Here is a 24,965-nt window from a genome sequence, read left to right as displayed (position 1 = left end):
GGCCTTAGTCCCAGGTTGGCATTTGCTACTTCTAATATTATAGTGTAATAATACATGAATAAACTGCTTGCAGTGTATTACTTTTATAGAGAATTAGTATTTAAAGACCTATAATAGTTCCTTTGCCTCCCTAACCACCTAATTACTGTTAGAATATGACTTCATTACTATTTAACATTTATTCTAGGTATGTAAGCAAGGCCTCATCTTTTTCTTACAGAATATTCACATTATAGGACAGTAATAGTATTAATAATAATATTTTTATTTCTATATGCATATTGATTTTGAAGGATTCTAGTCCAAAGACATAATTATATATTGAATTTTGGCTTTTCTAAGGCAGTATTAAATATTATTTCTACAATGGCATATATATTTTACTGTTTGGTATCCAAATGACCTCCTTGAGGGCGCAGGCTCTGTTGTTTTACCTTTGCATCTGAAGTAGCAAGCACAGCTTCTGGTCCATAATAGCCACTAAGAAACATTGAGTAAACTAATGCACAAAGAAACAGGAAGTTAAGAAACATATATTGGGTTTACATCAGGAATGAGACAATTGGCCTACCATGTGGCAAAGGGTTGGAACTGAACAGCACAAAGCAGTGGGTACCCTTCCACTCTAAGTGCCTGATGACACTTCCTGCAGCTCTGGTCATCATAGCACCATGAAGGATAACAGTCAGTGGCATCTGGCCAAGTCTAAGTAAGCTAGTAGGCATTCAAGTTACGGTGCACACACATCTTACTTAAATTAGTCTTTTCCAACCCACTAATTTCTAGACAGATTGGACCAAAAAGAAAATTAGACCAGATCATTCAGTATTCATTTTTCCTGTTTCTTAACCACAACAATCTGACATACAAAAGAATTCAATGCTCCCTTAAGAAAAATCAGCCAGGAAGAACTACATGATACTAATGCCCCAAAAAATGAAGTAATCCGGTGGTCCCTCAAAAACTACTAAAACTACTTGGTCAACCAATTAGAAAAAAAAAATGTAGAATTTTCCAGGTAGACTATTAGCCATCATTATTTTTCTAAGCACAGAATTTACACAACTCTAATCAGAAAGCAAACAGTTGTTTGGCTTTTACTATGTGCTTAGCACTGTGATCAATGCAATAGCAGAGTAATGTAAATATATGTCCCTGCCCTCAAGGAGCTTGCAATCCATTAAAAAATCATTCAGATTTTTATAGTACAAACCATAAGAATTATCAGTTTTCAGAGAAAGGGTAGAATGACTAGAAAGGTCAAAGAAGGCTTAAGGTTTTAGTTGAACTTTGAAGAGTGAGAAGGATTTAGGTAGAAATGTACCCATTTATTCATTCATTCATTCATTCATTCAACAAATACCTATTGAGCTATTAAAGTGACTCACCAGGAGTACAAAACAATTGTGACCTCTTGGAGGTCAAGGACATTGTTTTGAAACTAAAACTATTCTGAAAAGGTAGCTCATAGTCTAACAGAGCAGACAGACATGTGATCAAAAAAAACATTGCAATATTGTGTAATAAGAGCTATACGAGAAGAGTACATAGGACGCAATGGCAGCTCAGGGGAAGATGTGATTACTTTACCTGGACTGCAGATAAAGGAAGTGTTAACACAACAGGAGGTGCCTCTTTAGTTTAAGGAGACTCTACTTCTAAGTGTGGGTGAAAGAAGAAAGCAAGTGCAAAGGTCCAGAGACACGTGTTTTCAGGGAACTACAAGTACTTGCTTGGCAATGGAAGAACATGGGGTAAAAGATGAGGAAAGAGGAGAGAAAAGATTGAAGAAGTAAGTAGAGGGATGGGTTATTTAAGGCCAGATCAACTCAACATGTTTATATACAGGCAAAGACTCTAGAAAAGTAATAATACTTCTGATATGTATGACAGAGGGGAGACTGACTTACTAGAAAGGAGAGTAGAGCCAGGTGATTTTGAAGAGCTTTGAAAGCAAGACAGAATAGCTCAGACTTGGTTTCAAAACCAACTAGAAATCATTTAAGGTTGTGTATAGGGAAGTACCAGGGCCAAAGGGAACAATTAAGTAGAATTAGTCTAGTAGACCCAGAAGGAATGGATCCATGAGGCCTCTTAAGAAGCAGTGGAAGGTATCCCAGGTGTCGGATGCCTGATTAGACTTCAGTAGAGGCAGTGGGAAAGCAGAGAAAATATGTGAGTGAGCAATATTTAGAAGAAAAGAAGTGAAGCCAAAGTTGATGACTGACTAGATAGGAAGGATGAGTAAAAAAATTTGCTCCACAAGCTTGAAGCTGGGTACCTGAGAGAATAATGGGGTCACTGGTAAGGACTGGGAAAATACAAGAGGTGGCTGACCTATGAGGAGGTTGGATGATTTGAGTCTGAGGAGGTGGAGGGCCCATGGGCCATTGCAAATGCAGGACTGAAGGTCAAGTGAAAGGGCAGTGGAGCTGGAGACATCCCAAGGAATGACCCAGACAGGGCAAATCTGTCACAGTATCTCTGCAATGACAAAGGGGCTATTTATACAGGTAGCACTTCAAACTAACTTCTAGTAGTGCTAGACTGGAGTAGTGTTCTCCAGCCTTCTTTTAGCAGTGACTCCTACTTTTCTCCCCACAGTAAATCTGTTCGATGTTACCCTAATACATATTTTACACACACATACACACACACACATTTTTTAAAGATAAAGTTAGTGCTTTGGGGATTGAAAAGGGTTAGGGTGGAAAGAGACTGCAACCCTACCTATCACTCCCTACTAAAACTGCTAAGGCATCTCCATAGAACCAAGGAGCACAGACTTTGATCAGAATATTCCTTTTAAAATGCATTAAAATAGTAATGAGACATTTGGTTTGCACCACTGCAGTCAACAATAAGTGTGTCCTTAATATTATGCATTATTTTTGCAAGAAAATGTAATGAGTACACCTGGCAACTGGGTTTAACCTTGTATCTGTGTGCTCCCATGTGTAATCGATATTTTATCCATGTACTTGTAACCCTAGTTTAGTAAATTGAAAAACCATTTTTTCACATATTCACTGATTTCCAAGTATCAAGTGTTTTGTTTTGTAGGGTGGGATCCAATGTCACTGAAGCTAGTGTTTTTAAAGCTATTAATCTTGGACATAGCTTCACTGGAGGACTTATCTTAGAAATGAAATACATCTGTGCCTTACCCACGAATGAAAGAGTCCTCAGGAATTCACGCAAATGGCCAGGATCCCTTTCTGTATCTGACCCCAGATTCTTTTCTCAGGAATGTACAGCTGGATCACACTAAATATGTTTGCTTGTACACAACCTTCTGAAGTAGCACAAATTTACCTTTTATCGATGTCAGTGCCTGTGTTGGCCAAGTTTTGCTATTGCTACTTCAGGACATTTGCCTATGAGTGGTGTGCTGAGGAAATAAAAAGGAAATAAAATAGTGAAAAAAGACAAAGGATATTTAAAATGATATAGGGACATTAAAAATAGTATTATAAATAATTACATATGATACATAGTGTAATAAATATCATATATTACTCAAGTATGACAGGGCTTCTTCCTCTACTGTTTGGGAAAATCTAGATAATTTCATTTATTCATTCATCCAACAAATATGAAGTGCCTGTTATGCGCCACGTATGGCTATAGACACCAAGGTTAAAGCAGCGAACAAGAAAAATTACCTGCTTCATGGAGCTTAGATTCTAGTGAGGAACACAGACAATAAACAAAAATTCCACAAATGATTACATAATTATAATTGTGATAAATGTTATAAAGGAGGGTGCATATAGCAAAGGAACCAAACCTTGTGAGTAAGTTGGGGAAGGTTTTCCTGAAAAGTGGTATTTAAACTAAAAAATGGAATATGACTAGGAATTAGCTCAGAAAAATGGGGCTTGTAGAAAACCATTGTACAGTGAGGGAATAGCAGATTTGAAGCCCTTGAGGCAGCAAGACAATTATTAACCTTAAGGAATTAAAGGAACTGATGTCACCAGAACATAAAGAGTAAGGAGGAAATGGTTTGAGATAAATTTTCAGACATTGAGAAAATATCCAGAAAGGGGCAGAGGCTAAATTTCCAGGGCCTCCTAGAACAGGCTACTCAAAGTAGGTCACTGGCAGCAGGTCAGTATCAACGGGGACCTTGGTGGACATGCAAATTCACAGGTTCCACCTTGGACTTACTGAATCCAGATCTCTAAGGGGGAGACCCAGATATCTGTGTTTTAACAAACTGCTCTTTGTTTCTGTGCTAACTTTTGCAGTTTCTTCTGGGACCTTCTCACCTGGAGAGTGCTCCACCCCCTACTCTATTCCTTGACCCAGATGTTACAATTTACAGTTAACATCTTAGCACCTGCTCCTCAGGCTTACTCCAATAGTATACCCCTCACAGACAATTTCTGTTGGAGTCACCTCATCTTACCTGGTGGACCTTTGAGGTGGGATCTGTTTTGAGATGGAAAACCAGCCTAACCTCTGTGTAGACTTGGTGTAAACCTGGCCCAGGAAAAATCCACTTCTTTGCCCTTGCAAATTTTGGAAATGGAGGCTTCTTACACCAAAGTCCTCTCTCCTTGCTTTTCCCTCTTGGGCAATGATAAAAACTGGATATAAGACTCTGTATCCAATAAACTCCAGAAGTTACAAGTCAAGCTCTTCAAGGGGTTCTACAGAAGTCTCTGTCACTTGTCTGCCAACCTTCTCAAATCAGTCTTTTGACCTCCTCACATATACTCTCATCATCAGACTGAATTTTCTCAATTGCTTTTTAAAGTACATTTTGAATAATACTGAAGAATATTTATAAATACATGTATGGTATAAGAATAATAGCACAAACATTTGTGTGTCTTTATTACCATTTTTTTAGATTCTAGCATCTTCTGGATCCTGTCCCTTTCTCCCCCTTCAGAGGCAACTATAAGCTCAAATCTTGTGTTTTCTCTTTAAATTTTTCTTAATAGTTTTTCTTCATAGTTTTATAACATATCCTTATTTCTCTAACCAGTATTGGGACAGAAGTATTTACAGGTGATATGACATGAAATTCTAGATTTACATTGACATAATTCAAGGTGGGAAGATGTGGAGAATAAGAAACACATTTGTCATTTGTTGATAATTTGTTGAAACTAAGTGATGTATGTGGGGGGGGTTCATTATATAGTGTCTCTACTTTATGTATGTTTGAAAGTGTCCATAATGAAGTTTTTAAAAAATTATAAAAGTAAATTTTACATGTTTTTTAATTTGTATTCAAGTGGAATCCTGATGTATGTATTCTCCTAATTGATTTTTTCTCTAAAAAGTATATCTATGATGCTGCATGGAACCCTAATTCACTCATTTTCTTTGCCATATAGTATTTTACTACAAAGGTAGAGGACTGTAGTATCAATGTACATTTGGACTGTTACCAGTTTTTTTTTCTTAATATGAACAATGTTATTATAAATGTTCTAATATATTCTCCTGGTACATGAATGTGTCTAGGCATGAAATTGCTGGCAGAGAACATTCAACTTCAACTTTATAATGATCCCAAATTGTTTTCCTAAGGAAGAATTTCAACTTACATTGCCACCAACATTGTATAAGAGCTCTGGTTGCTCTACATGACTGCTAATATGGATGTTATCAGACTTTTTAATTTCTGCCAATCTGCTGGGTATACAGTGTTATCTTGTGATTTTAATTTTCATTTCCATAGTTACGAATAATGTTAAGAATTTTTAAAATATGTTAATTGACCATTCAGTGTTCATTTTCTATGAAGGGTCTATTTATATCTTTCACTCACTTTTCTATCAGTTTGTTCTTTTCTTATTGATTAGTAAGACTTCATAAAATATTATTACAATAATAAGCATATGACATGTGTTATGAAAATGTCCTTTCCCACTTTGATCTGTCTTTTTATTTTCTCTGTGGTATCTTTTGATAATTAGATGTTCTTAACTTTAGTTCAAATTAATTAAATTTTCCTTTATGGTTTTAGTTTTTATAATTTGTTTCCAGTTTAAGAAATTTTTCCTAATCTCAAAGTCATAAAGATATTCTTTTATGTTGTCTTCTAAAAGTTCTATAATTTTGCCTTTCACATTTACAATTTAGTACATTTTAAGTTGATTTTTGTGTACAAAAATATTTTGAAACAGAACCTATTTCAATTATTTTTAGATTGGATAACCAATTATTTCAGTTCAACTTTTTGAAGAGTACATCTTTTCCCAGTGATTTATAATGCCTGCTCCACAATAAGTCAAAACTTCATAAGCATGTGCATCTAGTTCTGGGCTCTCTCTTTTCTTTTCCTGTGGCTCATTTATCTCATTACAATAGAGTTTTCATAGTTCTTGATTTCTAGCCTTTTTCATTTTAAGGATTTGGGGCTCTTCTTGGCCTTTTGCTCTGCTATATAAATTTTAGAATTGTCTTGTCAAATTTCATTAAAATTTTCCTTAATTTATTAAGATTTTTGGAATTGCATTGAATGTGTAGATCAATTTAGGGAGAACTTGACATCTTTAAGATACTGAGGATTCATATTCAGAATTATAGTGTATTTCTGCATCTATTTAGGTATTCTGTAATGTCTTTCAATGGAGGTTCATACAAATGTTTGCTTAGGTTTATCCATAGGTATCTCCTTTCTTTGCTATAAAAAAGTGACATTCTTATATTTGTTATGTAAAGAAACACAATTGACTTTTGTATATTGGTTTTCCATCCAACAACCTTTACATTCATGAGAATGTATAGATTTTTGATGCTGTTCTGCCTTATTTATTGTTTTTTGTATTCTTTATTTATCTTTACTTATGGTATTATTGACATACACTCTTATGAAGGTTTCACATGAAAAAACAATGTGGTTACTATATTCACCCCTGTAAGTGTGTTCCCCCATACCCCATTGCAGTCACTGCCCATCAGTGTAGGAAGAGGCCACAGAGCCACTATTTGCCTTTTCTGTGCTACACTGTCTTCCCCATAATCCCCCACACACCATGTGTGCCAATCATAATACCCTGAATCCCCTTCTCCTGCCCTCCCACTTGCCCTCCCCCACCCCTCCTTGGTAACCACTAGTGCCTTCTTGGAGTCTGTGAGTCTGTTGCTGTTTTGTTACTTCAGTTTTGCTTCATTGTTATACTCCACAAATGAGGGAAATCATTTGGTACTTGTCTTTCTTCACCTGGCTTATTTCACTGACCATAATATCCTCCAGCTCCATCCATGTTGTTGCAATTGCAGAATTTGTTTCTTTCTTATGACTGAATGGTATTCCATTGTGTATATGTACCACCTCTTCTTTATCCATTCATCTACTGATGGACATTTAGATTGCTTCCATATCTTAGCTATTTTAAATAGTGCTACAATAAACACAGGGGTACATATGTCTTTAAATCTGAGAAATCAAATTCTTTGGGTAAATTCCTAGGAGTGGAATGTCCGGGTCAAACGGTATTTCTATTTTTAGTTTTTTGAGGAACCTCCATATTGCTTTCCACAATGGTTGAATTAGCTTACATTCCCACCAGCAGTGTAAGAGGGTTCCCCTTTCTCCGTATCCTCACCAGCTTTTGTTGTTCTTAGTTTTTTTGATACTGGCCATCCTAACTGGTGTGAGGTGATATCTCACTGTGGTTTTTATTTGCATTTCCCTGATAATTAGTGATGTGGAGCATCTTTTCATGTGCCTGTTGGCCATCTGAATTTCTTCTTTGGAGAATTGTCTGTTCATATCCTCTGCCCATTTTTTAATTGGGTCATTTGCTTTTTGGGTGTTGAGGCATGTGAGTTCTTTATATATTTTGAATGTTAACCCCTTGTCAGATATGTCATTTACAAATATATTCTCCCACACTGTAGAATGCCTTTTTGTTCTGTTGATGGTGATTTATCAATTCAGTCTCACTCGGTCCTTTCTCTGCTGTTGAGATTTTGCTTTGAACCAGGTTCCTTTGTCGTTTCATATTTGTATGTGGTGCCCTCTAGTGCCCAGAAGCTCTACTCTGTAGAGCTGCTCAGGCCCTGGAGCGATATTGGGGGTCGCGGTGGAGTGGCGCTAGTGCCTGGCAGGAGGAAAGAGCTGTTTCCTGCTTCCCGGCTGCTACGCCTGTCTCCACTGCCAGAACCAGTGGGCCAAACACACAGGTGTAAGCCGCTATGCTTTGTGTTTGTAGCTGCAATAGGCTGGGCTTCCCTCTGGCTGGCCTGACACCCCCTGGCTGGCTGTGCAGCTCGAAGGACCCCCACTGTGATACGCAGCCTGCTGTTTCTTCCTCCTGGCTAGCCTGCACCTGGCAGCCCCTGCCCCAGGCCTAATGGCTATATTCTACCCATGGGAATGTGGGTGGGTGCACGTGGGGAGGAAGTTCCCAACCTGCTGGGCAGAGTGCACCCAGACAATTTTGTTTACCTGTCCTTTCTCCTGAGCAGTAAGCTCTGTACAATCCTTGCCCCTTTAGCAGCACTCTGCTGTTAGGAAGTCTCTCAGACTGCCCACCCAGATCAGCCAGATATGAATTCCTGTTTTGCACAAGGAGCTGGAATTTCCATCTCTCGGTTTTCCACCTGTCTTAGCTTTCCAACTCCACTAATCACCAGAGCACCATGCAATGTAGGCTTGTGCTCCCAAAGAAGATCTCCAGGGCTAGGTATTCAACAGTCCCAGATCTCTACTCCCTCCCTGCTCTGTTTCTCTTCCTCCCACCGGTGAGCTGGGGTTGGTAGAGGGCTTGGGTCCCACCAGGTCACAGCTTTGGTACATTACCCTGTTTCGTGAGGTCTTCTCTTTTCTCCCAGTGTATGCAGTCTGGTTGCAGCCTTCTTTCCTGTTGCTCTTTCAGGATAAGTTGTATGAATTGTATTTTCTTATTAGATGTGGTTTTAGAAGGAGGTCTCTGTCTCACCTCTCATGCTGCCATCTTTAATCCAATCTCTTGTTCTTCCTTATTAATCATATAACTTGTATTTCATTTTCTTGCCTTGTTGAGTTGGCTAAGCATTCTAGTACAATGTTGTATAGAAGTGGTGGTATTGGGCACTCTAGCTTTGGTTATGATCTTAAAGGGAATGCTTTAATTTTTCACCATCATATGGAATTTTGTTATGTTTCTTTTGTTTAGGAAGTGAAGATTTTTAAAAATCATGAATGGATACTGAATTTTATCCAGTTTTTTCCTATACATGTTGAAATTATTATATGATTTTTCCCCTTTACTCTGTTAATAAAGTAAAGAATATTGATTTTATAATGCTCAGCTAAGCTTGAATTATTGGGATAAACAAAGTCAATACCATGAAAGTGGCTCCAGATTGAACAACTGGAAGAATTTATTCTTTAAGAAAGATTATCATAGCAAACTGAAGAAAGGATGAAATTATATTTTAAAAATATAACATTGGAAAGAGTAAGGTCATTGCCCCAACAGCAACAAAACTAGAAAATTCAATACATTGATTTGTTCATCCATTCAATAAAAATTCATTCAGCATTCACTTTGCATCAACAACTATTTCAGGCACTTGGGATTCATCAGTAAATAAAGCAAAGTTTCCTCCTGTATTCTATTTTAGATGAGGTGAAGGAAATAGGTGATAAACAGTAAATTTAATAAATAAGTAAATTGTATAGTAATTTAGTAATAAGTATTATGAGAGAATGAAATGGTAAGAATTCTAGAAGGAGACAATAAAAAGTTTCAGTCAGCCCTGCCCAAAGTAATTTGGTCCTTTCACAGATTATTTTAGGGATTGTTTTATCTTCATATTTATTCCACACTTATTATATCTAAAATTGGCATGTGGTAAGGGGTTGTCTTGATGTCTTGCTATTAGCCAATTGCTTATTTATGTTTTTCTTAAGTTACCAAGAAGTTTTCACCTAGAAGAATGCAATAAATTTTAATAAAATTTAAAGCACAGACATATGCTCCCCACTTGCACCCACCCACACTCCCATGGGTAGAATATAGCCATTAGACATGAAAAATTAAAGTTCCAGTCAAACAAAAAAAATATCAAATTATGTCACAATATGCTCAGAACCTTCTAAGAACATAACTAAGTTCTGTTGGAAAACATCTAACAGAACTAGTGACATCTTCATAAATAAACAGAGACTATATATATTTAAAATATATATGCACATATATATGTATAAAACATCTAGTGATTCTTCATATATAAACAGAGTGCAACTGGAGTATATATATGAAAAGTCACTCTGATGCACGGAGAGAGCTGAAGATGTAAGTGAGTAAATATACTACTTATTGGCTGTCTCAGGCCTACACTCTTCACTTAAGAGGCACTGTTAGAAGAAGCTGGTTAAAGACAATCCAGGAATGTTCTTTTCTAGCCCCCCAAGCCTTCTTGAAAAATGAAAACAAAACAGATTTGAGGCTATAATACCCTTAGTTTTAATTCACTTTTTGGAGCAGCTACGATGTGTCTTACAGTGTGCTAGGGACCAGCTTAACAAGTGGTGAACAAATCACACATGATCATCTCTGCCCTGCGGCGTTTACTGTCCAGAAAGGGAGAGAAATATTAAACAAATAAACCTAAATAAACACACAATTATAGGCGACATATAGGTTCTGTGAAGGAAGCAAACAGGATATTAGAAGAGGCAACAATAGAAGGTAGGACAGGGACATTGGAAGGGCTGGGGACAGGATTAAAGGAAGGTTCTGAGTAATCATTCTTTGAATGAGCATTATTACTGGTGAGTCAGAATAACACAAATTAAACTTAGAAGTTGTTAATGTGCTATAACAATGAGTCATAATATTTATCCAAGCCATACTTTAGATAAATAGTAACCCAACAGCAGAATGATGACATGAAATCCATTAAGTCCAGTTAAATCTGAAAGATGTGTCTCTTCAGTGTCTTCATTCCTAGGCTTGGTAGCTAGCCAATTTAGCAGATCTGGTAAGCTATCTTTACTACAATAAAGGTGGTTCCTTCTTTACCGTTTGGACCTGCCTCATTTCCCCAGAACACTGACTCATTTCTGCTGAGCCATGAATCACATTTGGCACCCACTGCTGTTCTGTAAGTGTCATGAGGATTTGGTGTTCTAAAATCATGTGGCTAGGCAGGGCATTTCTATGAAAGCATTCCCTAACATGGATAGATATTTGGTGAGAGTACTGCTTACCCACAAAAGCCTTCAGGGTAGTTGGGTAAATGCTAATACTTTTTCAGAAGGCAGCCTGACCGGTACATTATTTCTGAGTGGGTCATGGTGTTAAAGTCAGAGTGCCTGATGTTCCTGGGGGCTGGCTGAAGCCATCCTGACCATCTGAGTGAGGACAAACACAAACAAAAAGTTACTGATAGAGAGTTTGGGCATTTCGGTCATTCCACTTACTGCCTTCTGGCTGTCCAGTTGCTTGTAGATGTTTCCACTTTCACTTTGTTAAAAGAGAAACATTATCTAAATAAATGAGATAACCTTATAACATTTATATAAAGGAAGACACTTGTTTATTTGGATTGAAATTGTTATTTATATTTGCTTTACAAAATCAACACAGGTACATTGCTTAAACGGTTAAGTAATATGAAACAGACCACTCTTCCAACACTTTTCGCAGTTTCCTACTTATTTACCTCTAGATTACTAAAGAATAAGCCAGTGTTTCTCAAACTTCTTGTTCTCAGGACCCCTTTACAGTCTTAAAAGTTTTGAGGCCCAAAAGAGGTTTTGTCTATAGGAGTTAAATCTATAATTATCATATTAGAAAATAAAACTGAGAGATGTTTTAAGTTATTTACTTATTCCTTTTTACATGACAATAATAACATGCTAATGTAAGTGATTTTATGAAAAAAACTATTTCAAAAAAAATTTAGTGAGACAAGTACCATTGTTTAACATTTTTTGTGAATCTCTTTAAGGTCTGGTTAAACAGAAGATAGCTGGATTCTCACAGAGGTTAAAATTTTTACAAAGTGACGTTAGATAAAATAACAATCATTGAGAACTGATGGTGAAAGATATTTTATGTGGGAGGTGATATCTGAGCCAAACTTGTGGAGGAGTTATATCTGTAGTTGCTGAAAAGGCAGAGGAAGAGAATCTGAGACATAAAACTGTGAGCAGAGACTTGAATGTAGGGTTGAATACAACATGTATGGAAAAAATGAAAAAGAAAATAAGAGAAAATCTTGACTGTTGGCAAGTAGTGGAACAGGTAAACTTTTCAAAATGTGCTTTAGAATCTTGCTTTCTGTTTTGGGAATGTGGTCTCAGGTGGGAGGAAGAAGATAAAACTTTACATGGTGAGACTGGAAATTACCATGAAGACTAGCAATTGCCAGGACTGCTTAATTTTTGACACTGAATAGTGGTTAACACCTCTCCAACCTGATTAGTTTTTATTATGATGTTGATTAACAATTATTATTTTTATATGAAGCTGCTATAAAAAGGAGTACTCTGAGACACCCCACTCCTTTCTGTTTTCATCTATGTCGTGTCCCCACACCTACAGTAGTTAGCCACTTTCGATTTTCATTTCATTCTTTCCAGATTTCTTCAAGGAAAATGCAAACAACAAACTATATCTTATTTCTTACCCTCACGTTAGTTTCCTAGGGCTATGTAACAAAGTACCACAAACTGGAAGGCTTACACAGAATGTTACTCTTAAAGTTGGGGAGGCTAGAAGTCCAAAATCAACATGTCACAGGGGCCATGCCCCCTCTGAGACTATGGGTACACCTCTTCCTTGTCTGTTCTAGCTTATGGGGCTGTCAGTCCTTGACATTCCTTGGCTTGCATCTGCCTCACGCCAATCTCGGCCTCTGTCAGCACATGTCATTCTCCCTGCAAGTCTCTGTCTTCACATGTTCTTCTTAAAGAACCCCATTCATACTGAATTAGGGCCCACCCCAATAACTTCATCATATATCTGCAAAGACCCTATGTCCAAATCATATTCCCAGGTGCTAGGGATTAGGACTTCAACATATATTTTAGAGGGATAGCATTCAATCCATAACAACCCACATTTCTTATACAAAAGCTAACACTCTCTATGGACTATTCTGCACATTGCTGTTAAAATTTTAGCTGTATTTCTTGAATTTCTTTCCGAATCAGTACATAGTCTCCTTTCTCGATCTCTTTTTAGAGCTGCACAGTGCTCTGTTAATGTGCCTGTACCGTAGTCTATTTCATCAGTCCCCTAGTGATGAACACTTAGAGGGCTTCCAATCATTTCTATCTAAATGAGTAAGCTGTATCTGTATGATAAATTCTCCCAAATGGGGTTAATGGATGAAAGGAAAACTGCATCTGTAATTTGGGTAGTTACTGCCATATTCCTTTTATAGGGGTTGTACCACTGTGCAATCCTACTAACAGTATGTGACAGTGGCCACATTTTTAGACTTTTGCCAATTTGTTACATGAGAAATGATGTTTCCATGTAGTTTTTAAAAAGATTTCTTGATAGTTTTTAATATCTTTTTCTCTTATTACATCTTTTAAACATTATTTTATGTAAATTTTTTAGCCAGAAAAACTGTTACAATAAAAATATCTAACTTCATAAAAAGTTAACCTTTTCAAACAATATTGCTTCTCTCTCACCTACCAACTTTACATTTCCCTGTATGGCCCAGGAAGATGACTGGTTAGCCAGAGACGGGTAAGATTCCTCAAGGGAGGAACAACCTAAGACAGGCACAGTCGCAGGGGGGCCATCAGGTGAGAAATTGGGGATCAACAGAGGTGAGGCTTAGAACCTCACCCCCACTGTTTGGAAAGAAATCTTCTGCATCCGTGGATGTTTTGTTGCCCTTGTCTAGCTTGGATTAATACTTAGTCTATAGGCACACACCTGATCATCTACATTTGCTTTCTTACAGCACTAAACTATGTTTTCTGCCTTTATCTTGCATCTACCTACCACTTCAGCATTTTATTAAAAATAATAATAATAATAATAAGGGAGAAATGTGGGATTCACATATAAATCAAGTATAAAAATCAAACAAATATTCATATTTGACCTTATTGTTTATAGTTCATAATGCGTGATCAAAACCGAAAGTTTCTGTGATGACTGCCCTTGTACTGTTCACCATTTAAGAACTTATTCACTGTGTAAGAATTTGTTCACCATGTAAGAACTTGTTCGTTATGCTTCAGAAGATCTGAGATAGGCTTGGGGTGGATTAATGATTGTGCATTGAGTCCCCTAAACAGAATTTTATTGTTGTTAACAACCATTTGATCAATAAATATGAGAGATGCCCTCTCAAAAAAAAAAAGGAAAAAGAAATAATAAGAGAAACATCTCTGCCTGTAAGAAAAGTAAGATGTGTATTTTTGGTAACAGAATGTATGAGAAATGGAAATGAATTTTTATTAAAGGAAAAATAAAGTAACTTTATCCTAAAAAAAATCTAACTTCAAGTATACAGAATTAAAATTAAATTAAAATTTTTAAAAATAAAATGTATTTTAAATAACCTTAACTAGGTTATTTGCCAGAGTTAGGCCACTCCTGGGAGAGTACGAACTATCCTCCTTACTGATGACTCAAGTACCCAAAGAATTATCCTTCACTAGGTCACATGCAATTTTGCAGTAAGGAATGAGTGCACTCAACTTCATGAATCTTTAATATCCACAGATTCTGTGCAAATAACTAAAGTAGCACTTAACTAATGCATACTACAGAAAGCTGTAAGTTTTTTAGGAGAAGCTATAATCCACGTCAAAGATCCTGCTCTTTGTGGCTCTATTTGCTTTCTCACCCATCTTCCCTCAGTTGTTTCATTCTTAAAAGGCACCACTATCTAATATCCTGAGTCAAGTGTTGGTGTGATTTGAATACTGCCGTCTCTTCTCAGGATTACAATCAAATCATACTGTAATAATGGAATGTTTAATGTTCTGATTCTAAGGTTGTCAGTTTTCTCTTTAGGGGGCATCTGGAGCATCTGTGTTATTAATTCTCACATTTTGGTCATGTGCAATATTCCCTTCCTCACAGGTGGTATTGTGAAGGTAAGGAGCTTGAAAACTCCCCAGACGTTCATATTGTCCAGGCAGGAAATCTACACACACTGACTATTGCTGAAGCCTTTGAAGAAGACACAGGACGTTATTCCTGTTTTGCTTCTAACATCTATGGGACAGATTCAACTTCTGCTGAGATTTATATAGAAGGTAAAGCAAAAATACTCTTGGAGCATGGCCTTTACTGGTAAGACATATAGTTAAATATTTATTGAGGTCTTACTCTACCACACATTCTTGTATGCAGTGGGGATAATAGCAGTGAAGCTAACGGACAAAAATCCCTAGGTTCATGGACAGATGGAATTTTCATAGTAGCAGATGAGACAGAAAATAAATGATATAAATAAATAAAATATAATAGAAATGTGAAATCGTTCTGATTGCTAGTTCTAATGTATGTGGTGGGGAAGGGGAGCTTCCCACACCACTAACAGGCAATTCTTCAGGACACTAGGTGGATGTCCTGCAGTTCAACTGAATTCTGACACCATCTCCCTGGAGATAATGTCAAATGCAACAAATTACATGCTCAGTCCTGTGACTGCACCCACCCCACTTCAGATGCCAATCATAAGTAATAGGTCTCCAGATTACCCACAACTTCTGTCTGTCTTGGCTACAAATCAAAGGTTCCCAGGACTGTCTCCTCCAATTTAATTTCTAGAGTGGCTCATCGACCTCAGGGAAACACTTACTGATGTTTACCAGTTTACTAAAGGATAGGATAAGGGATACAGATGAATGGTCAGATGAAGAGATACCTAGAGCAAGGTTTGGAAGGGTTTCAAGCACAGGAGCTTCTGTCCCTGTAGAGTTGAGGTGTGTCATCCTCCTGTTGGATACATTCGCCAACCTGGAAGATCTCCTAACTCTGTACTATTGGGATATTATGGAGGCTTCCTCACATAGGCATGATCAATTATTAACTCCATTTCCTTTCCCTCTCCCCTCTCTGAAGGATGGGGGATGGGGCTGAAAATCCCAAGCTTCTAATCACGCTTGGCCTTTCTGGTGACCAGCCCCCATCCAGGAGCCATGCAGAGTCATCTCATTAGGACAAAAGATGCTCCTAATGTGTGGGGGGTTTTTTTAATTGAAGTATAGTTGACATAATATGTTAGTTTCAAGTGTTTGACATAGTGATATGACATTTATATACATTATGAAATGCTCATCGCAGTAAGTGTGGTTACCATTTGTCACTATACATCCAAGTGCTCTTATCATTTAGGAATTTACAAGAGTTTTAGGAGCCCTGTGTCATGGATGGGTCAAAGACAAATATTAGAACAAGAGATGCTCCTAAATGTTCATCACTTAGGAAATTACAAAGGTTTTAGGAGCTCTGTGCTAGGAACCAGAGACAAAGACCAATATATATATTTTCTGTTATCTCACAGTATATATATAAGCCCTATGGGAGAAATGGGAAGCAAACAAAAGGGACAGGAAGTATGTGTATGTGTGTGCATGTGCACGTGTGTGTGGGTGTGTGTGTGGGTGTGTGTGTAGATATGGTGATGAGGGAAGACTTCACTAACCAGGTGACACATGAGCAAAGACTTGGAGGAAGTGAAGTGAGTCGCAAGGATATCCAAGGGAATACACTCTAGGCAGAGAACTGAGCAAGTGCAGTGGCCCTAAGGTGGCAGTGTGCCTGTCTTAAGGTGCAGAGATGAGCCCGTGTGACCAGGATGGAGTGAGCAATGTGACATGATCTGACTTAGTTATGAACAGGGTCACTCTGGCTACTGGTTGAGAATATACCACAGTGAGTCAAGGGTAGAAGTAGAGAAACCATTTGGGAGCCTTGGAAAGACACTTACATCAGCACCAAACTTATATGACTGATTTTGGAGAAGATAGCAATTTATGTTCCTTATCTATCTACCTAAGTTTTTGTTCCTGTTTACCTCATCCTCTGAGTTTTTTCTGGAAACCATTCTTTAGCAATTTTATCACCTATAATGCTTTAAGTGTACCTTGGTTTTAGCACTTAAACATATTGTATTGTTTAGAATAAATGACCAATTAGATTGTAAGACTGGATGTTTCATTCTTCTTTGTATCTTTTATACCTTTATATAGTACCAAAGACATAGTGGATGAACTTTATAGTGAAGTTTATACTTGATAAACATTTATTGAATAGATGCATGAATAATGATAATAATAATGAATAATGCATGTCTATATTGTCTGTTTTTATCCTCAAATTTTTGGAGTACAATAAATACTTCCAGATTTAGCTCTGCTATGTCTTCCTGGAATTCACTATCTTAAGTAAATCCGGGAACAAAGCTCTGCTAACAGTGCTGAGATTGGATGGTTGATTTTTTTTTAATTGGTGACAACAGAGCTTCAAACACCCCCACCTCCAAGATGAAGTATGACTTGTTAATATTAGGACTGGACGGAAGGGCATCCACCTACACCTACAGGGTGTGGAATTCAATGTAATCCCCTTTTTTATTTAATCTGTGTAGGCCAAGAGCAAGAGGATTTATGGATACCACAGAATGTCTACAAAGACTGATTTGTTACTCCAAAGGCATCAGCAGGTGTTTTACATACAAGAGCTCTTGGAATTTGGGCTAGTGAATTTGAACTCTATCACTAACTAGCCATGTGACCTTGAGCAAGTCCTTCAATTATTTAGGGTCTATTTCCTTATCTGTAAAATTAGGTATTAGTGTAGGGAATCAATGAGTTCATTTCTAGGTCTAAAATTCTATAGATCTTTAAATTTTAAGAAATTTGAAATTTAAGAAATTATCATCTTAAAAATTTCATGTCTTGTTTTTATTTTTCCAGGGGTTTCTTCTTCTGACTCAGAAGGGGACCCTAACAAGGAAGAAATGAATCGGTAATTCTAATTTCCTATCTTCTAGCCTTGGCATCTTCAAATCCTGAGAAAGCTTCTAGTTGTTCAGGAGAACTTGAGAGGGTGGCTCCAGGATATGACCTAAAAAAAAAAAAGAAACGATTGGGTGGCTTTGGAGAAAACTTGTTTTGCTTAAGTCTTGCCTACATATTAATTTTAGTGTTCTTGATATTTTTTAAATGAGATGTTGCCTATGAAAAACTTCATACTTATATCTTCAGAGTAAAAAACAAAGCAGTGGTTCAAAAAAAATTCATGCTTTCTGACTAGAAAAATTCATACTCATAAGAACACAAAACCTGGAGACCTTTAATTATATATATGAGTGATCTGGACAAGTCATAACCTCTTTGCTAAATAATTGTATTGACTACTGAAAAAAGTTCACTACTTTCCATAGCCATTGAATAAGCACCTACTCTAACACCAGGCACTTTACTAGATGAAATGGGTATTAAGAAAAATCAGAGGCTTTCTGCCTTGGAGAGTGCACAGTCTAGGAGAGAAAAATATATAGCAAACATAACAAGATATATATATCAAGAACATAGACAGTAAGAGTAATAAAGTGTAATAGACTATGATATAAGCATGTGTGCAGGATATATAGGACTTGACACAAAAGACCCTCTTGGCTGTGGAGGGAAAAAGAGCTCAGGAAAGGCTTCACAGAATAAGTGACATTGAGCTGCGTCTTGAAAGAACAGAAGGTAGACACCACCAAACAAGAATGGAGAGGGTGTTTCAGGCAAAGAAGGAGGCAGACACAAACAATGGGAACTGGAAACAGATACAATAACCTTTCCTGAATCCCAAGCTTAGTTGAAACAAATGTCAGTGTTTGGGAAACTGGTTAGAGTTGTTAACCGTCTCTGAACTACAACCAGTTATTCTCTAAAAGATAATTCTGATTCTGTCATTTTCCTGACTTAAAAAATGTATTGTCTGTGGGAAAATAAAAGTCAGACACAAAACAAACAACTTTAAAAAAAAATCTTAACATGGCATACAACAAAGCCTTACTCAGTAGCATATCAACCAGTCTCCCAACCACCACCTCAGCCAGCCAGCCTCATTCCCCCACCTCAGGCTCTCTATGCTGTTGCCACCTCACTCAAACAATATGTGGTTCTTTTCACTCCTTTGATCAAGCTGTTCAGTTTGCTAGGAATTCCCTCTCTCCTTCTCTGCCTGGCAAACTCCTATTTATCCTTCAAAACCCAGTCAAGTTGTAATGATAAACTCCTCCTTCAAGTTCTATGATCACTCCTTCCTTAAGGCTCTCATACATGGGTTACAAGCTTAATGGGTATAAATTTTGGTATATAGACTTTAATAAGCAAGAAAAATCCCATTTAGTTATTTTCCTTAAAGATTTTTATAATAGTTAGGAATTAGCTTCAATTGTATATCACAGAGACCCAAAACAGTAATATAGACAGGTATTTATTTTTTGTTCACATAAAAATGGATTTGGCTGGGAAAACGGCTCTGCATTCCACTGGGTACCAGTCTTCTTCAGCTTTCTGCTTCATCTCATTCTAAGGTGTGGTCCCATCTTCTTAGTCTAAGACTGGAAGGAATAAAGGGCATGCTCTGCCCCCTGTTAAGGTCATCTCTCTTAAATTTCGTTCATCACTATCCCTCCAATCCCATGACCAGAACATAGTCATATGCACCACACCTAGGTTGGAAAACGCAGTCTTTATCTGAAGTAAACATGTGAAGAAATCAGGTATTCTACTATTGTATCGAAAGAAAACATGCTTAAGGGACACTGACAGCCTCTGCATTGCCACATAATCTGCCTCTGAGACCCCCATACTGCCTGGCTGGGAAAAACTTCAATCAATCGTCATTCGGTGTCCCTTTCCCCCTCCTTTGCTGTGCAAAGATCCCTGTAATATAGACATAGGCATAGATAAAGATGCTGGAGATACAGGTATAGGTAGTTTGATAATGAAATACTGCTCTAGGCATCTTACACGAGTTACCTTGTTTAACCCTCACAAAAACCCTATGAGGTAAGAATTATTATTTCCCCATTATAGAGATGAGGAAGCTGAGGCAAAGAGAGGTAATATCTGGACAAAAGGGAAGCCCATCCTATCGTCGTTCACCTATCCACACAGGTGATGCGGGAGAGGCCCAGGTCCTAGACCTCAGTGTTCCTTCAGGTCTTTGCTTTGTTCCCTCCTGACATGCTTTGGTCCTATTATTTATAGCAAGAGCGGGAGCCCTTCAACTAGTGCTGTCGCCATCCCCTCTGGACTCAGGTTCTCCCTCTTTTCAGATTCTCTAGCAAGATGCACAGCCCTTTCTCTTCTCCACAACAAAATGAAAATAATGTCCCCTCTGCAGCCTTTTCGATAATACTTCCTGGTTCTCTTACCCTTTCGAAGGTCTCTTTAATTTAGTTTGTATAAACTTGAAGAGCTCGTTAACTCAGGCTATTATCTGATTTCTGCCATGCCAAAACTCCAGAAGCAATACAAAGCCTGGCCTCTTACCTGAAATGGGAAGGGAGGGAAAACACAGAGGGCAACAATGAAACAAATCTCAAAAAATTATCTCCTGCACATGCTCTGTCATGCACGTGTCTTGAATCTCAGTCAGTTGTGAAAATGCTCAAGTTCCAGCTCTGCTGAGAGCACCTAACTCAAGGACAGGAATGACATCGTATCATCTTCTTGTTTAATTGTCTAACAAAGTTATAGCAAAGAAGCTCTCAGTAAACGTGTGTGGAATGTTGTTCAATGAAGATTTTTATTACATCTAACTGTAAGTAGTGATGACATTACTAGTTATACTGAAAGAATTTTCACAATGACAGGTCTGTTTTGTAATCTGTATTTTAATCATTTCTCAGAATCCAGAAGGCAAATGAGACGTCATCCCCTCCCACTACTTCTGCAGCCATTCCTTCAGTAGTTCCCCAAGCCCAGCATGTGGTGGCCAAGCCCAGGGTGTCAACCATCCAGCAGGTAAAAGAGTCTAATTGAAGCCCAAGTGCCATGGGCTGTGACAGGCACTGTGACTGTGACCATCTTAAATGGCAGGATTATTTTCCTCTGTTGCAATTTCATGATGATCTCAGGTAACATCCTTCCATGATCATGCTGACCACTCTGTGCTTCTGATGTGTGACACCAGTGCTTCATTTTGCTTTGGGAACATAATCTCTAGCTTCATAGGAACATTTCACAGGAAAAGATAGTCTTTACAAATTAGTCCATCTTTATGAAGGGCATTAATTATATATATATAAAATGAGCTGCCAGCTCTCACTGGCCCAGACAGGACACTCTGTATCATGAAATTCAATTTCACGGAGCTGCAAATAATTCTACTTTCCAAGATAGAGCAGCCATGAAATTATTTTTTAGAAAACATTAAAGTCTCCCATGGTTCAAGTTAATGATGATTATGAGGATGATGATACATGCTTATTGCAAAACACTCAAAAAACACAGAAGTATATTAAGAAAAAACTTCGGTCAAGGTTCCACTCCCATGTCCCCACTTCTCAGAGGTACCTCCATTAATAGTTTCTAGAAGATGTTTCCAGATATTTTCTATGACTATATATATGAATACGTATGTATGCATATATGTTTTCAAGTATGAAATCATACTAACCTAAACCCATATTTATTATGTGTTATTGATTATTTATTTATGTTAAGTAAATATATTGATCTATAACCTTTAAAATTCTAGAGAGTTACTTGTTTAACCCATTTAGTAATGCAGAGGGGCCACATTTTAGTTCTTATCCAGTAGTTTTTAAACTGTGATCTGTGGAGCCTCGGGAGTTCCATGGAACTTCTTCACAGGTTTGATATTAATTACAAAGGTCTATATGTGGGGTGCGAGGTGGGTGGCACATATTTATAGCCACTATGACCTAGAAAGAAATACAATCAATTCAACATAAAATCTTAAGTCTGGGATGCATAGACTTAAAAAATGACAGTCTTTTGATTTTAGATTAATTTCATATTCTGTATAATGCCAAATTCTGTAGATTTGCTTAGTCTATTTAATAATCCTAGTGACAATGAAGATTGTCTGTTGGTTCCTTTCTAACAGTGTCAGAGCCCCACCAACTATTTGCAAGGATTGGATGGAAAACCTATCATTGCAGCTCCTGTTTTTACAAAGGTAATCAAATTATTACTTCCTTCTGTCTGGCTTTAAACACACCACAATACCCACACAAAACTGTGCGTTTACTGATTTTTATCTCAGGGTTTTGGTCTCTTATAAGCACACAATTGAGTCTGGGGGTTTTTTGGTGGTTAACATGTCACTTCAAGTCCCACTTCAAACTAACAGTTTGTGTAATGAGAGACATGTCTTTCCCACTCACTACATTGACCTCTGCAACCATCCTATTGCTGTGAAACAAGGCTTGAGATAAAGCCTCATCCTAGGACAAAGAGCTTTCTTTTCCTATTCCATGGTATCAAGTATTGTAGTGGCATCAAATTCTGAGTTTTATAGTCTTTGTATTTAGAACTGGAAAACACTCAGGCACTCTTGTTTACAAATGAGAAAAACAAGGGAGGGCCTGAGAGATTAAGCAATTTATCCAGCTTCACAGAACTAGGCTGTGACAGAATCAGGATCAGAAACAAGCTCTTCCAATCCTCATCTATTATTCTTTCCCTTATATAGCATAGCCTTTGTTTATATGTTGCCCAAGACAGTAAATTCAAAGGTGTAAACTGAGTCACAATGGATTTTTTTGTTATTATGTGGACCACGTGGATAGAATCTGTGCTTGGATTTACACTTTATTGTTTGCATGAATGCCAAACTGAGGCCCAAAGAGATTTTTATCCTCTCAGAAGCATGTTTTAGGTTAAGAGCAATGATTCTCAATCAGTGTTAATTTTGCCCCACAAAATGCATTTGGCAATGTCTATGGAACTGTTTGGTTGTCACACCTGGGAGTTTGTGCTGCTGGTGTGCAGAGATGCTGCTAAACATCATCCTACAATGGGTAAAATGAGTGCGCCACACAAAAAGAATTATCCACCCAAATTAGCAATAGTCCTGAGGTTGAGAAGTCATGGGGTAAGGCAAAATGGCAAAAACAGTATCCTAATGGTCCTAAAGGGAGACCTAAATCCATAACTTCCACGGAAACATCAATTTTAGGGAAGTTCCACCATATCAGCTCATTTAAGATGTTTCTCCAATCAAGCAGAGTCTAGAGTAAGACACGTCTATCCATATCCATATCAGCTGGGCAAACATTCTTATGTGAAGCCAGATTTTTCAGGCTCATTTCTTGTAACTTGCTTTCGGAATTTCAGCTTTGCTATTTTCAAAGACTTGAAGTTGGAAAGCAACATGTTGTAACTTGGTGAATACAAGACTTCAATAAGAAATTATAAGTGGATCTTTGTGTTTGCTAATAGAGCTGCATCTAATTGTCTCTTATTTCCCTAAGTCACCTAGCCTTAAAACTGAGTGTAGGTGCCCCTGAAATCAGGACACTTTAATTCTTCATGCCCATTTGTCACATCCTAGACACAGCACTGACTCTTCAAAGGCAACTGAACCACAGAATAATTTATGCCCAGTCCCAACTGAAGTCTCCTCCTCTCTTTTCTTCTTCACCACCCTCTGCCCAGCAGAGAGCAGAGAAGCGACCTTATCTCCTTCCATTCACTTTCAAATCTTCTGAGGTGCTCTTCCCTGCACCCCCATCACCTAGTTCATACCTCTGGTACAACAGTTAGCACAATCATAAACATTTAGCACAATAATAAACTGTTTACTTTTCTGTCCCTCCCAAGCACCTTGAAGGTTATCTCTAATGTCTAGACAGGAGTCCATAATGGTAATAATAGGTCCAAAGCCATTTCTTTTATTCCAAAAAGTCCAATAGGACTCTAACACTTATTATATATATATAATATATATATGTCTTTGATAAGTAAAAATGGGGAAATGAATTGATTACTAGTAACTGATATTCATCATCTTTTGATGGAGTTATATCCCAATAAACATGTAAGTTGAAAATGCATTTAGTACACTTAAACTACCAAACATCACAGCTTAACTTAGCCTACCTTAAACGTGCTCAGAACACTTAAATTACCTTACGTTGGGCAAAATCGCCTAACACAAAGCCTGTTTTATAATGGAGTATTGACTATCTCATGTAGTTAATTAAACACCTACTGAAAGTAAAAGACAGAATGGTTGTATGGGTACAGGATGGTTGTGAGTATATCGGTTGTCAACCCTCCTGATCACATGGTTGACTGGGAGCATGGCTCACTCCTGCTGCCCAGGATCACAGAGAGTATTGTATGCATATCACTAGCCTGGGAAAAGATCAAAAATCAAAAACTACAGTTTCCACTGAGTGTGTATCACTTTTGCACCAGGGTAAAGTGAAAAAATCATGTCCAACTGTCATAAGTTGAGGACCATCTGTATATGTTGTTTGTTAGATGAATCTCCAAAAACATTAGATCCATGGTGGGAAAATGGTCTTTAGTATATAGATCCAATTCTGAGGAGGCTTTCTCAGCCCTCAGGATGTGTGTTTTTGCCACCATAAATGGGATCAGGATTGTTCAGACATAGGTCACCCAGAAAGGCTGCAGCTCAGATTCCAGAGGGACTTATCAGCAGTGGTGTGCTTGCGTGAGTTTCCATCAGCGAGGGTAGGACTGAGGTCATTGTCACTACCAGTGTCTTTAGAAAATTTCTGAGTCAGAGCCACTGATGATGGTAATCATGTGGCATGAGCTATGATAACTGATCATTTGCATACGTTTGTTTGGGATATTCCTACTCAATTACTTCTTTAGGGACTTTTGGCATTCCAACCCCTATGACTCACTTGCTATACTGCCCAGCAAAGTGTTTTTTAGCCAATAATGGCAAGAAGCCATTTTTTTAAAAAGCAATGATTAAAGGGCTTTAACTCCTTATGCTACCTTTGGTAATAGGGAAGTACTGGTATTAACTTCTTAAAGAAGGTTAAAAATGAAAAGAGGG

At 37.7% G+C, this 24,965-nt stretch overlaps 1 protein-coding gene across 6 annotated transcripts in view; it reads left to right on the top strand.

The window, feature by feature from the left end:
- Positions 1-24,965, top strand: part of MYPN (myopalladin) — a 98,056-nt gene that overhangs the window by 32,914 nt on the left and 40,177 nt on the right. For 5 of the 6 annotated variants that reach the window (XM_073240961.1, XM_073240962.1, XM_073240959.1 and 2 more), the window contains 4 exons: positions 15,024-15,199; positions 17,867-17,918; positions 20,806-20,920; positions 22,029-22,100. In XM_073240961.1, the coding sequence (XP_073097062.1) occupies positions 17,911-17,918; positions 20,806-20,920; positions 22,029-22,100 (195 nt within the window). In that variant the 5' untranslated portion in view covers positions 15,024-15,199; positions 17,867-17,910. Of the gene's footprint in view, positions 1-12,193; positions 12,210-15,023; positions 15,200-17,866; positions 17,919-20,805; positions 20,921-22,028; positions 22,101-24,965 lie in introns of those variants that run through there. The other variant, XM_073240960.1, reaches the window with a different exon arrangement.

This window comes from Manis javanica, chromosome 7 (genome assembly GCF_040802235.1).
Source record: "Manis javanica isolate MJ-LG chromosome 7, MJ_LKY, whole genome shotgun sequence".
Classification (NCBI taxonomy): Eukaryota; Metazoa; Chordata; class Mammalia; order Pholidota; family Manidae; genus Manis; species Manis javanica.
Note: the sequence above shows the minus strand (reverse complement) of the source record. Positions and strands in the feature narration are given on the sequence as shown.